Source organism: Parasteatoda tepidariorum, chromosome 8, assembly GCF_982258835.1.
Source record: "Parasteatoda tepidariorum strain Cologne lab strain chromosome 8, Ptep-v5.0, whole genome shotgun sequence".
Classification (NCBI taxonomy): domain Eukaryota; kingdom Metazoa; phylum Arthropoda; class Arachnida; order Araneae; family Theridiidae; genus Parasteatoda; species Parasteatoda tepidariorum.
The window spans coordinates 76,149,420-76,162,939 of NC_141762.1; the positions used below are offsets into that span (position 1 = coordinate 76,149,420).

The 13,520-nt window shown below is 31.2% G+C and overlaps 1 protein-coding gene across 2 annotated transcripts; it reads left to right on the forward strand.

The window, feature by feature from the left end:
• The first annotated feature begins 4,029 nt into the window (after positions 1-4,029).
• Positions 4,030-9,732, forward strand: LOC122268308 (TD and POZ domain-containing protein 1). Of its 2 annotated transcripts, none has more exons than XM_043041185.3 (2): positions 4,030-5,692; positions 9,467-9,732. In XM_043041185.3, the coding sequence occupies exons 1-2, from the start codon at positions 4,252-4,254 to the stop codon at positions 9,517-9,519; spliced, it is 1,494 nt and encodes a 497-aa protein (XP_042897119.2). In that variant the 5' UTR covers positions 4,030-4,251; the 3' UTR covers positions 9,520-9,732. The 2 variants fall into 2 exon arrangements, with proteins under 2 accessions (XP_042897119.2, XP_042897120.2); XM_043041186.3 differs by having other exon boundaries at positions 4,066-5,692; positions 9,417-9,732.
• The last annotated feature ends 3,788 nt before the right edge of the window (positions 9,733-13,520 follow it).

Below are 13,520 nucleotides of genomic sequence, written 5' to 3' on the forward strand. Positions count from 1 at the left end.
AAGGCTACGAGTTTAGAGCTCCTGAACCAGAGCACGATCAATCTCCCATCCAGTTTCTCCAGAGGTATTGACTTGTTATGGGAACTCGGAGGACTTTGTGACTCCAAGAGATCTAGCGTGCACCAGTCCACATTTTGAACACGGGGAATCTTCAGCCGGTGGAGATCGAACTCATGGAGATTGGCCGTAACGTATCAAGCTATATTAAGAAAAAGTTCCTTGTTTTATTTAAAAAAACACTTATTTCACTCCACAAATACAGTAAAGACATTAAATTACCCGTAACTGGTTAATAATAATATTTCAATAAAATATAGAAAATCCCGTAACGGGTTAAAATAAACTTACAAAAAAACATAGAAACACCCGTAACTAGTTAGTATGAATTTCAAATTCAAAAACAAAAACTCAGAACTACTCTCCAAAATATCAACAACTCTCTAAACTAAAAATTGTTATTCGCGATCGCAACGCTCGAGTACGCCGTCTAGCGGGAGCCTGTAAATATCGGACATTAATTTATCACGTTTTCATTTAGTTCCATCAAAGTCATTGACTGAATCAGACGCCATTTTTTAGCAGCAAATAAGAAACAAAATTTCCCTAAGGAAAAGGCCGAAGAACTTGAAAAAAATCTCCAGAATATTAGTAAATCTTTCAGGAACAGAACACGCCAAACAATTGAAGAAAAATTCCTCAATAATTTTTAATTTCTATTATCAACAAACTTGCAACTGATGACTTCCGATTTCGGATACTGTTACAGATGTGTGTATTAAGGTAAAATGCATTTCTTCTGTCTTCAATTCATTACGAATTAAAGTGAAGTCAACATTGCTTTCGTCATTCCAGTGAATAAATATGAATTCAGAACATACAGAATTGTAATAGTTATAGCATATTCTTCTTCGTTAAAGAATAGTATATATTTCTGTATCCATATAATTCGGAAAACAACAATAAAAAATTATCCAAGTTACTTGAAATAGTGCCATTTGTGCTGATTCTTAATTAATTTAAATCGTTTTCTTGGTAAGTTTTTTTTAATTTTGAAAGAATAAGTTCAACTAGAATTCAGCTATTCTGTTTTTAGCTACATATTCAAATTCATATCAATTATAAAATTTTGCTGTGTAGTATGTTATCTAAAAGTAATGAAGGTATAAACTATGTATCTATTATTTGAGAATAAAGTTTTCAAACAAGGAACTTATCATTTTGGAATTCTCCGGGAATCATAAATCAGGTAAGTGCAATGATTTTTACAATAAAAAATTTGCTTGTAAATATTTTTTTTTCATTTGATGATGGTTCTCTACAGAATGGTTTTTTACGTCTGATTAAGAACTATAAGAATAATAAAAAAAGAAACAATATGAAAGTTTTTATTTCAATGTTAATAATTCTTAAAATCGTTTTTTTTATCCTAGGAATTCTTTATTTTCCGTTTTTTAGTTTATAATTTTTTGATAAAAATTGTTCTCAAAATACTTTTGAAAAATTAAATGGTATAACATTATGTGTTTATGTATACTTCTTGTATATTCCAATGTTTGAAATAATATGATTCAGAAAAGTATGGAATAAAAATTCGGTACTTACGACGTATTAACGCCACCTCCGCTACAGATTTGGCGGTTTTTAAGTGCCGCCAATCTACACTTAAAATTTTTGCGACAGTTCATAAAATAAAACACTTTATTTAAAATCAAAATAGTTAATTGGATTTCGGTGGAAAATGAGCCGATATAGAGTTTAGCATAGATTCAAAACAATCATATCGCCATATGAACTCTGATGAATAAGATTCCAAATGAAATAACATTTCCAAAACGTACGTTTGCCAAGATAAAGTTTTATGTTGTGGGAATTGGTACATTTTCGTTTTTTCGGTAAAATATTTCCCTCCTGAAAAAATAAAATTGCATCTTGTTTTGTTTTTGGCAAATCCCAAAGACGAATATTCGTAGCACTAAAAATGGCGACAAAAAAGAATTGTTTTTTGTTTTTGTTTCGTCAGCATTCTTTATTTTACGTTTCTTAGTTTGTGGGGGAAATTAATTATCGACTATGTCAACCTTCATCTATCAAAAGGTACCTCGTGATGGATTCAAGTTATCATGTCTTATATACTATTGATTTGGTATTTAATATTTGTAGTGGTAGTTACGCCACATTACTCCCCTTCCAGAATTGTATCTGTGATAGAATTCGATGAACAATTACCACTAGTTGATTAATGCTGTTTTTTTATTTATTAACTTCAATTTTTGCTCATTATTTATTTATTTATTTTTTTTTTTCCAAGCATTTCGCTCGTTCTTTTTTTTTTTTTTTTTTTTTTTTTTACAGCTTTTCGCTATTTTTTTTCCATCATTTTTTTACAGCTTTTCGCTATTTTTTTTTTTTTTTTCATCATTTTTTTACAGCTTTTCGCTATTTTTTTTCCATCATTTTTTTTTATTATAGCTTTTCGCTATTATCATTTTTTTTCTAGCATTTCGCTCATTATTATTTATTAACCGGGAGACTTTATTTACTTCACCGGATTTTTTTTTTTTTTTTTTTTTTTTTTTTTTTTTTTTTTTTAAGCATATCAACTGTTTAATGTGGATTCATCCATCAATATTGACAATTTCTTATCACGTCCGTAGGTCACCAATGTGGGGGAAATTAATTATCGACTATGTCAACCTTCATCTATCAAAAGGTACCTCGTGATGGATTCAAGTTATCATGTCTTATATACTATTGATTTGGTATTTAATATTTGTAGTGGTAGTTACGCCACAAGTTTCTAAATAATGATTTTTATTGAAACTTGAAATTTTTTGATAAAAATTGTTGTCAAAAAACGTTGTTTACAAAATTAAATTTCATAAAATTATGAGGCTTATGTATACTTTTTGTTCATTTTAATTTTTAAACTAATATGATTCTTAAAACTATAGAATGTAAAGTTTAAATGGGCCTTTCATGTTATATCATTAAATTTAGTAATACTATTTCTCGGGCATTAGGTTTTAACTCTTATAAGAATATACATATTTTTTTCTGTTAATGTACAAATATTTTTCCGATGTGTTTTGGATATTCCTTCTCTAATAAAAAGAGATACCATTTTGTTTTCGGTTGTACAAGAAAGAAGATCAAGCATTTTTCTTTTTTAAATTTAATAAGCCACATTAAAGAAGGAACGTTGCAATGCTACACGCTACATTAACGACGTCTCCAGAGTAACTGAATGACGGTTCATATGGAAATCGCAGGTAAGCGTCTCATACAACAACGCCCCCTATAGTTCGTTGCGATCGCGAATTCTAATTTTATCGCTTGCTTTTTCTTTCATTTATCTCTTTATGTGTTTAGTTTATTTTATTCATGTTTTTGCTGTCCCTTTATTTTCAAATATTTTAACTTTTATTAATGCTTTTGCTAGCCAATTATTTTTTAATATTTTTAAACTTTATAGCCCAAATCCCTACCAACCACTCGATCCCGATCACATTGCTCTCTCTTAGAGGGGAGAAGTAAAGAAAATATTTTGTATTTATCGTTTGTCTTCGAACTTCCAATTATCAAAATTTATAAGACCATCATAGGCATTTAAATTGCTGGAGCATTTACAATCGTTATTTTGAAGTTGTAGTATTCTGCTGAGAGGTTGCAGTCAACTGTTCGTCGCAAAATATATTAGGAGACTTCTTCCACATCGAAAACAGACATAAACTACTACACAATTCCTTCATTCACTTTGATCTACAAACAAAATAGCGAAATAAATAACTGTTGGATACGATTGAAAGATCTCTCCTGAAAAATTTCCCGTTCTTTCATAAATGCTGCATAGAACTTTCATCCACTAAGCTGATTTATTGCTTAAAATATTCTCTTTTTTTCATGAACACAATTACGAATTGTGATTTCACTCGAAAACTGCAGATAAATCACCACTTATCAACAGACAAAAAAAACTATTGTGTGATAAATAAAAATGAAAGATATGATATTGTAAGATAAAATACGGAAGTGATGTGATATTATTAACTAACTCGTGATGAAGTTTCAATTTGGATAATGTAAATATGCAATAGAGCAGAAATCAGGTTTTTTTTAATGCTAGTCTCTAGCTTGATATTAGATATTAATACAGAAGTAGATGTGAAAATTTTTTCGAGAGTGCTTTTAAAATCAATTAATTTACTACTGTTCCAACAGTAACGCCATTTTCAATTTTTCAATCAAGTCATCATGTTTAAAACAGAATTTTCAATCGTATGGAAAATCGAAGATTTTTCTTTTTGTCATGAGAAAACTGGTCAATGCTTGTACAGCCCTGACTTCAATATTCCAAGTTTCACGGATCGTGCATGGGGACTTCGTTTATATCCAAGAGGAAAAACTAAAGAAGCAACAAATTTCATTTCCTGCTTTCTATATATGCGGGGATGGGATAGTTTCCCTGCTTTTGATGTTGATATTAAAATACTTGGACCAAGTGGTAAGGTCTTAAAAGTATTACAATTGTATGATAATGAATCGAGCAATAAAGAACATGAATGGGGAAGTGCAACATTCCTTCCAGCCATGGATGTAACTCAAGATGCTCGTAATAGTATTGAAGATAGTCTGACTGTTTGTTGTAAGGTGCATGGTAAAAATCCTACTGCAGATGATTTTGATGAACGCATTGCTCATACTAAAATTGGTGTTGATCGGCAGTTAATTAAATGTCACTCTAGGTATAGTGAAGGAAGAATGGTGTTCCACATTCATTCAGAATACTTTAAAAACAAATATTTTAAGTTCTCCATTGCTTCAAAAGATAATAACCTCATTGTATCGATGTGGAAACCACGCAATCGATTTTTTTGGTTTGTGGTTACATGCAAAATAACTATGCTGAATATGAAGAACTATGAAACCTGCTCAGAAACATACAGACATTTCTTTGAGGAAAAAGAATGCACAATAAGAATTCCTTTAGCCATATTTTTAAACGAACTGAAGCGAAACGCTGTAGAATACCAACACTCTGTGATAAAAACTGTTTATTTGACAGCTGAATTCTCTTATTCTAACGGAATGTATACACACTTTATGCCAAATAACAAATCCTTTCGAACCAAAATTCCTTCCATAAAGGATGATCTACGAGCCTTATTTTATAACAAAAAATTTTGCGATGTGAAATTGCGAGTGGAGGACCAAGTTATCGAAGCCCATAAAAATGTTCTGGCAGCCCGTTCTCCAGTTTTTGCTGTCATGTTTGACCATGGTATGACTGAAACGCAGATGGGCATTGTTGACATTGTTGATACCGATATTCATATTTTGAAGTTATTTTTGCAGTTCTTGTACACGGATACCGTGGATGAAATGGATTATGAAGTCGCAATGAATCTGTTGATGGTGGCTGAAAAATATCAAGTTCTGTCGTTAAAAGAAAAGTGTTGTATGTTTTTAAAAACTGAAATGTCCATTGAAAACGTGTGTGATATATTTTCTTTGGCTAATGCAGTCAATCACGAATATTTGAAATTAGCTTCTGTAGACTTTATAAATGGGATTCCAGAGAATGTTTTGCAATCACCAAAATGGGAAACATGGAAAAAAAACAATAAGGAATTGGCGAGAACAATTTCCTCTCAATTGTACTTAAATGCGTCTTCACGAAAAGCTAATATGTGCGGTAAGTAATTTAAGAAAAGACTTATAAGCTATCTTTACTTGTTTAATATTTTTTAATTGAATATGAATACAAATCTGTCTGATTGAAAAATACCCTTAAGGGTTTTCAAAACTTTGCAAGTAAGTAAACTTTGCTTTTAGAAAATCAAATTACTTTGCAAGTTTTATTGCATTTTTGTTAATTGGTGAAATTTTTTTCTGATTTTAAAACTATGCTAAAATAAGTTAAATTGAATGCTGATTTTGAAGGGCAAACGACATAAAATCTACAATGTTGCTTATGGAATGTATGGAGAAAATAATTCTGGCAAGACTACCAAACTTGTATGGTAAATACATCACTGGTGTAAAGAAATTATAATTCTGTTAATTAAATCAAAATATACACTATTTAAACAATCCAGTTGTACTTAAACCATTTATAATTTTTCTGTTCGTTATGGTAATGGTTTACAATTTTGATTTTCAGAAACATAGTTATTGTTACAGCACGTTTAGCAAAAATACAAACAGAAATTTAAATTTTGCAATTGGGTATACTATAGCCTACGTCACAGGTTGTGTTATTCCTACTAAATTTAACCCATGAAGGGCATTTTCTGCGAGCCTAACTTCAAGCCACAAATAAACAAACGAAGTGTTTGATCGTTTAAATAGCTGCTCGCCAGATTTTATTGCATTATAAAGAAAAGCAATTGATATTCGATTTTTGAATAATAATTGATTTATGTGGATAGTGGCATTTATGTGGATAGTGGCATAGAATTTAGCATTGCGTCATGGTAAATGTTATTCCTACTAAATGGAAGTAGTTGTGTTTTGTTTATATTATACCCAATTTAAGTAAAAGTTAAGTTAATGGTTTATTTGAAATGGAACTTTAGTTAAATGGTTCACAAGAGTTAGGAAGTTTTTATTTGTGTATTTATAGAGATTATAAATATGTTATTTATCAATTGTGAGAAAGTGGACATAACTGACGCTTTCAACTTTCAAGCTACTTAACTCGGATAAATAAAATTATACAGACTGTTTATGTATCTGTTATGGGGAAATGGAAATTATTTATTTATTGATTGATTGATTATTTGTAAATACAAAGACAGGATTATAAACTCCATTTTAATCTGAAAAGCAGAGAGCACTAGTTAATGAAACAAGAATATACATCCAGTGTTATAGCGGTATTCGATCTCACTACATTCATGCACCAAAAGCCGTTAACAAGGAGATAGAAAGGCTCCTTGGATATATTGATAGTAGAGCAACCGTTGATTATTGAAGCTTTGATGCTTTGGAGGATTGTCCATCCACCAAACGCTCGCAGGCGTAAATGTAGTGGGTTCAATAACTTTGTGCTTTTTTCTTATTTTAGTTTTATCTGTTTTTCAATTTAAAAAGACACATCCAGGGTTTCGAACTCGTTACCTTCATTTTACATAGGTCCCGCAGTAGACTCATCGTTAAGACACGGTTCCCACCAGATCACCGAAGTCAAGCATCAATGGTTGCTGTCAGTGTGCGGGTGGCTGACCACTTGGATCAGTCTGCGTAGGGACCGAGGGTGTGCGGTATTGGTCCTCCTTAAACTGATCTACCGTAAAATGCTTGATCTCGCTTGCAGGTCGTCGGGCTACCAAAGCAGGGGAGCCATTCGCTCTGCAGAGAAGCAAAATTGTGATATTATGTCTTCGGATCATCTTCAGGGATGTTTCCCAGACCGTCGCCAATAGCCTATTGTGCAGCTTCAGTGTGACGTAAATGAACTACAGCAAAATCATTTTACATAGTCATTTCATGTTCGGCTACACAGATTCCTAAAAAACAAATATTCAAAAAAGTCACTCTTCTATGTATTTATTATTTATTTATTGTTACACATATATATGCAGATTTATGAGCTCATTACAAAGTACGATTTAGTATAAGCTCTAGTTAAGTTCAAAAACAATACAAATTAGAGAAAGACATTGCAACGATGTAACTGTCATAGCAGAGAGGTAACTGATTCGAATCTCACAGTATCCCTATATTTTTGATGCGCTTCTCCCTCTTGTGTTATTTATTGTTTGATAGCCTGCTTATGTATGTGTTACAATAAATAAATATAAGTAAATGTGAATAAATCAATATAAATAAGCAAAAATAAATAAATAAATATAAATATATAAAATAAGTAATTGTATATAAATAAATAAATATAAATATATAAAATAAGTAATTGTATATAAATAAATAAAATAAATAAATAAATGCAAATGTATAAATATAATTATATAGTTGCAACCGGGTATTGGTGGGTCACGAAATCCCTAAATCCATTTAATGATGTTGGAACAGCAAGCCACGTAACATTTAAGCTACTGATTTAACTCAGGTTAATGCTATAAAACATTACTTAAAAATGGGTTATTTTAATAGTTTTTAAAGTTTGTAGACGTCAGCATCTGGCCTTCACAGAATAGGAAAAAAATTAACTGGTTGAAAACAGAGTTAACATGAGTTTGCTAAATAAAATAGAGGTTATGAAACGGACATTTTTTCGTCATCTTGAATATTACAAAAACTGTTGAACTTATCCACTATTTTGAGAAAATTACTTCATTTTACCTTATTCACTACCAAACAGCTTGATAATCAAACCATGTTTTATTTGTGATTTTACTCAAATATATTACCAAAGCACTATATTAGAAATTACCATACTTTTTAGACTTCCCATAGGCCAAGAATAGTTTTTTGATATTTTATTTCTACGATGTCACTGCTAACAGCTCTACCAATCGGCCGGGGAAAATTTCATTCATCATCAGTTGAGTTCATCATCCATAAAATTCATTTGACCATAAAATACATTTTAACATAAAATACATTTTTGCCATAGATTGGATTTAACAGTGAATTGGAATGTACCATATAATTTATAAAAATGGATTAGAAAAATGTATAATAAGGATATTCATTGAAAAACATCACATGTTGAAAAAGAATCTAATGGTAAGAAATTCTAAATTAGGTTGTCATGAAACGTAATTAAAAGTAATCATATCGGTACTCCAAGGAAGTACTTTCAGCCATGACCAAAACATCTTCTGCATATTTTACCGAAACAACCGTTTGTCTTATGAACTTGTTTGCTGATAGGTAAAACTTCGTAGAGCTTATATTGCTCTCAATTGGCGAGGACAGTGATATAAAACATACATGTCTATAACTTAAATTTGACTATAAGTAGGTAAAATAAATTGAGTGACTAAATTGAATGAGTAACTTTTAATAGGTGATTTTTATAATTTCGATATGTGCATCTTTGAAATATTTTGAAAATAATTACAAAGATATAATTTAATAGGCAAAAAGTAAAGAAAAAAAATACTGTGTATGGATTCCATACTAACGACCAGTCTTCTGACCAAGCTATTGCGGCCATATTTCTCAGATTACAGCTAAACCTTATAGTTTGAGATGTGCTAAGTCTTGGTGGGAATAATGGAGAGACAGAAAAAAAATTGTCAAGTATTTAAGCAAGTATTTCGTCAGCACAAATTGACTAACACAAATTCGTCAGCACAAATTGACTAGCACAAATTCGTCAGCACAAATTGACTAGTTCAAATTCAATCTCCCGAGCTCAAACGCTTTTATTACTAGACATTTTAATCACGGAGAAATTTTTAGGGTTTTTAGTTTTTAATTTTGTACTCTAAATTTCTTTTTCTTTACAGGTATTAGTTAAATTTTGAACTCTGTCTTATGGATACCTTAATTACTTTAGATGTTACTCAATGGAACCTTGAAGCAGTGGCGCGATGTTCATGGAAAGTGTGAAATAATGAAACAGCAATTATGGAACTCACATAACAGTCTAGCAACCTTGACCAATGTTTCCAGAAACTACTAAAATCCTGTAAAACTGTGGTTCTACGCATTTTCAAAACAATAAAGAACATTTACATAGAATGCCGAATTCAACATACACTCAAAAATATATTTTCACCTAAATTGCTTAAGAACAGGAAGAAAATAAACACGATATGGCAATATGATCTTATTTTCTTTGTGTTTTTATTAATTTTTTTCCCTACCTCACTTAAGTGCGCTTCTAAAGTCAGGATATACTTATTGATAACAATATGTGATAGTGTAACCATATGTATGATTTTCATTTCACTAAAAAGTGAAATATTTGATAAAAAGCAAGTGAATCAAAATGAAAATTTTTCGAATATGTGTTGACTTTAGAGGACATTTAAGCATGAAATTTTAAACTATTAAAAAGATTTTTTTTCCATGTGGTGATATAGTTTTTTTTTAAATTCCCAAATAAAATAGAAAGTTACATTAAATCAGATATACTCATAGTAAAGCTAATAATTTATTGTACGGTGATTTTTGGTATGGACTGAAGAATTAAGGGGTCTGATGCAAAAACAAAATAAGTTTATGGTTTGATTTAATTTCAATGGTAGTTTTGTTCGTGGGAAATATAGTTACTTTGAATAGTGCAAGAATTTGGCTGAGTGAAATTTACCGCCAGTAATTTTATTTAATTTTATAACTGTCGTCTAACAGCTGACCCGATATTTGAGTTTACCACTACCATGTTCAACTCCTTGTCCTTGTAATTTTGAACCCATTCTAGAAGACGAGTGTACTCCTGGAATTTGGAGGATTTATTGATAAAACTTACATACATTTAAATTTCTTGAGAGGAAAATCTCCAAAGACCTCACACTGTTAGCTTGGGGGCAAGGAGACCCTAACTTATGATCCGTCTACTGCTGAGGAAACATTTAACGCCAGGGTGTCGTCATTGTGAACCGGGTCTGGAATTCGTATCCATCAGCTATCTTTGGGATTTCAACACGGGTTACCTTATCGGGAGGCTAGTGCTCTATCAATTTCTCCTAGAAGAGAGAAGGCCTTAGGTTATCATAAAGAAGGTTTTCATAAGCAAAAAATTTGATCCTTTAATAGTCCAAAAGTAATAACGTCTTTCGTAGTTTACCCCTCAACGCAGCTTAGAAGCCTGAACGAATTGAGAAATTTCTTATTTTTCTTCAACTGCACATTTTATGTTCATTACGTTGGAATAATAACTTGATCCATGCTGAGGTCTTCTTTCTTTCAGGAGGTGTTTGCTCTATCCCCTGAGCCACCACAGCTCTATCTAAAATTATTGACTTAAATCTCTTTCGAATCTCTTCAATAATTTATGAAACTTGATTTATTTATTTATTTGTTTTTGAATCAAACCCTTTAATAGAATTTAACTCTGAGAAGTTTGCTTAAATGAAACGTTTTCAAAACTATATTATGAAGTTAATATCAACGATATTTTTTAGAATGCGTACTTTAGACGGGTGAGCTGAAGCTAGTAATTCCTCATTCTAAATAAAATCGGTTCGTTCAAAGAAAGAAAATTAAAATAAACTATCATAGAAATACTTAAAATAGCCGAAAGAGATCAATTTCACCCTAAGAAGAAACAACATTCATGTTTGAAATTTCATGACTGTTTTTCATGACATTGGGAAGATTATTTGTAGAAGCGAAATGTGGTTCAATTTGTTAAAAAAATGTCACGTAATTTTTAAAAACAATTATATAATATCGTGGACTCGGTGTTAGAAGTAACTTAGTTAAGGTAAGTTATATAGCTTTATACTAGCTGAAGTCTACCGTAAAACATTATACCGTAATTTCTTCAGTAAAACTGATTTAATAAGAATGGTTCAGTGATTTTACGATATTTATTACTGTATTACTGTATATCAGATTTTATACCACGTAACATGTTCTGGTGAAAATCGATTTTGTGGTTATGGTTTTACCGTAATTTTTCACAGTGTAATTTCCCAATTCTATAACTTTTTTAGGCTCTTTGGGTGAACGTAAGCCTCCTCTATTCTTATTTTACTCGACCTTTTCTATTTTCTTTGAGTTTGGTATTGACTTTTAATAAATGACATTGATTTTTTGGCCAAAAGTTTTATACATGTATCCCAAGTATTAGATTCTTTTGGTTTTTACGCAGTTTATTGTAACACTTGCATATAAAACTTGTTCATTATTACCTTATTTTGTATATTTCTTGTATTTATGCAGTTTATTGTGTCCTTTAACTGTTAGTTAGCCTTAACTGAGCCTACTGCTTTTTAAAATATTCTTTGAATTTCATCATTACAATTTTATCATACCCACCACACAGTCTCTCTCTCTCCGGATGATTCACAAGATTTTCCTCCAATAGGTCTTTCTTGTTTTGGAGCCTAATTTCACAAAAACATTGTTGTTTTGTTACAATTGAAGAAAGGTACTGAAACCACATAACTATTTTGAATTCCCTTTCTTCATTTCTTTTAGTTAAGAGTCTGTATCAGTTTATTTACAAACCACACTGATGGAAATTTCTCAGAAAAAATGATTGAATAACAATTAATTTATTTGTTATTCAAACAAAACACCCAAATTATCATAAATAAGATGGTATTCAAACAGTTAACTGTGAGAAAAACGATTGGTTGACTAGTTTCACATAATACGTTTAAACAACCAGAATTTAAACAATCGCATTACCTAGATTCACCTAATCAAGCATCTTAGTTCCTTGCTTTTGGGTACATATTATAGCCTGGAGGGCTAATCTGAAAGCTTAATCACCGACAGGATGGAGGTCCGAGCCCCTCCGTCGACACCATAATATCTCCTTCATTCCGTTCAACACAAGAAGAGTTTCGAGTGTCTCGCACAGCACAATTTTCCCGTGTGACACTGAACTGTCGGAATATGATACTATCATTCACGCGACGATGACAACACCATAAAGCTGCTGAGCACAAAAAAAATTTATTATTTATCGTCTCGTACGAGAGGGGGAACAATAAGATAAACTTATTAACATATCTTGGCTCATTTGATAAAACATAACTCAACCACAACCTAACTCCGATTCCCATTACCAAGCGAAAATTACAGCTTCAAGTTAAATTTCTTTTTGCGGTTTTGAAACTATCCCAGTTGTAAGTGGTAAAAAAACATTTAGTTTAGCATTGATGGTTCTTATAACCATACGTGTTGTAAATGTTTTCAAAATTGTAAAGCAAACAAGGTTCTTGACCATTAACTTTGCAGTTAATTGGGTAAACAGAATACTGCCGGTTATTTTATCGTAATTTTGGAATAAAAATTCTAACAGTGGATAATTATTTTGCTTCGTAAATTAATTTCAAAGTAATTAGAGCTTTTTGAAAATCATGCTATGCTTTAAAATATGACTATTTGTTGCTCTAAATACAAACTACTGTTATTACTGTAACTGCTTAAACTACTATTATTACTGTAACTACTTAAACTACTATTATTACTATAACTACTTAAACTATTAATACTATAATGATGAAATGAACGTTCTTGATATCACGGTCATACAGGATAATTTTTACGGGCGTACGGAGGCATAAAATATTTTTTAAAATAAGTAAAAAAATGATTTTTGTTAAGAATTTATTATTTGAATTCTAAATAATGATTTTGTGGGAATATATTTATCGACCTTCATCTACGAAAAGGTACCCCAACATTGAATCGAGTTAACATGTCTTATATACTAGGGAATTGGAACTGTATTTTTGCTGTGGTAGACGCACTACAGTACTCCCCCTCTAGAATTTTATCTGTGATGGATTTCGGTAAATGAGATACCGCAAGTTGATTCATTGCTGCTTTGTGAGAAGCCGAGAAAGCTTTATTAAGATCACCGTACTTTTTGAGTGATGATCGTGAGACCTGACTTAATTTCACGGTCGTGGTCGAACCTGTGCTGCCCT

What these genes read in the sequence shown, in the direction of transcription:
- LOC122268308 (XM_043041185.3), top strand. Translation starts at nt 4,252, where the DNA reads ATGTTTAAAACAGAATTTTCAATCGTATGGAAAATCGAAGATTTTTCT. An exon ending in ACGAAAAGCTAATATGTGCG is followed by an intron (nt 5,693 to 9,466) that starts GTAAGTAATTTA and finishes TAATTACTTTAG; the next exon opens with ATGTTACTCAATGGAACCTT.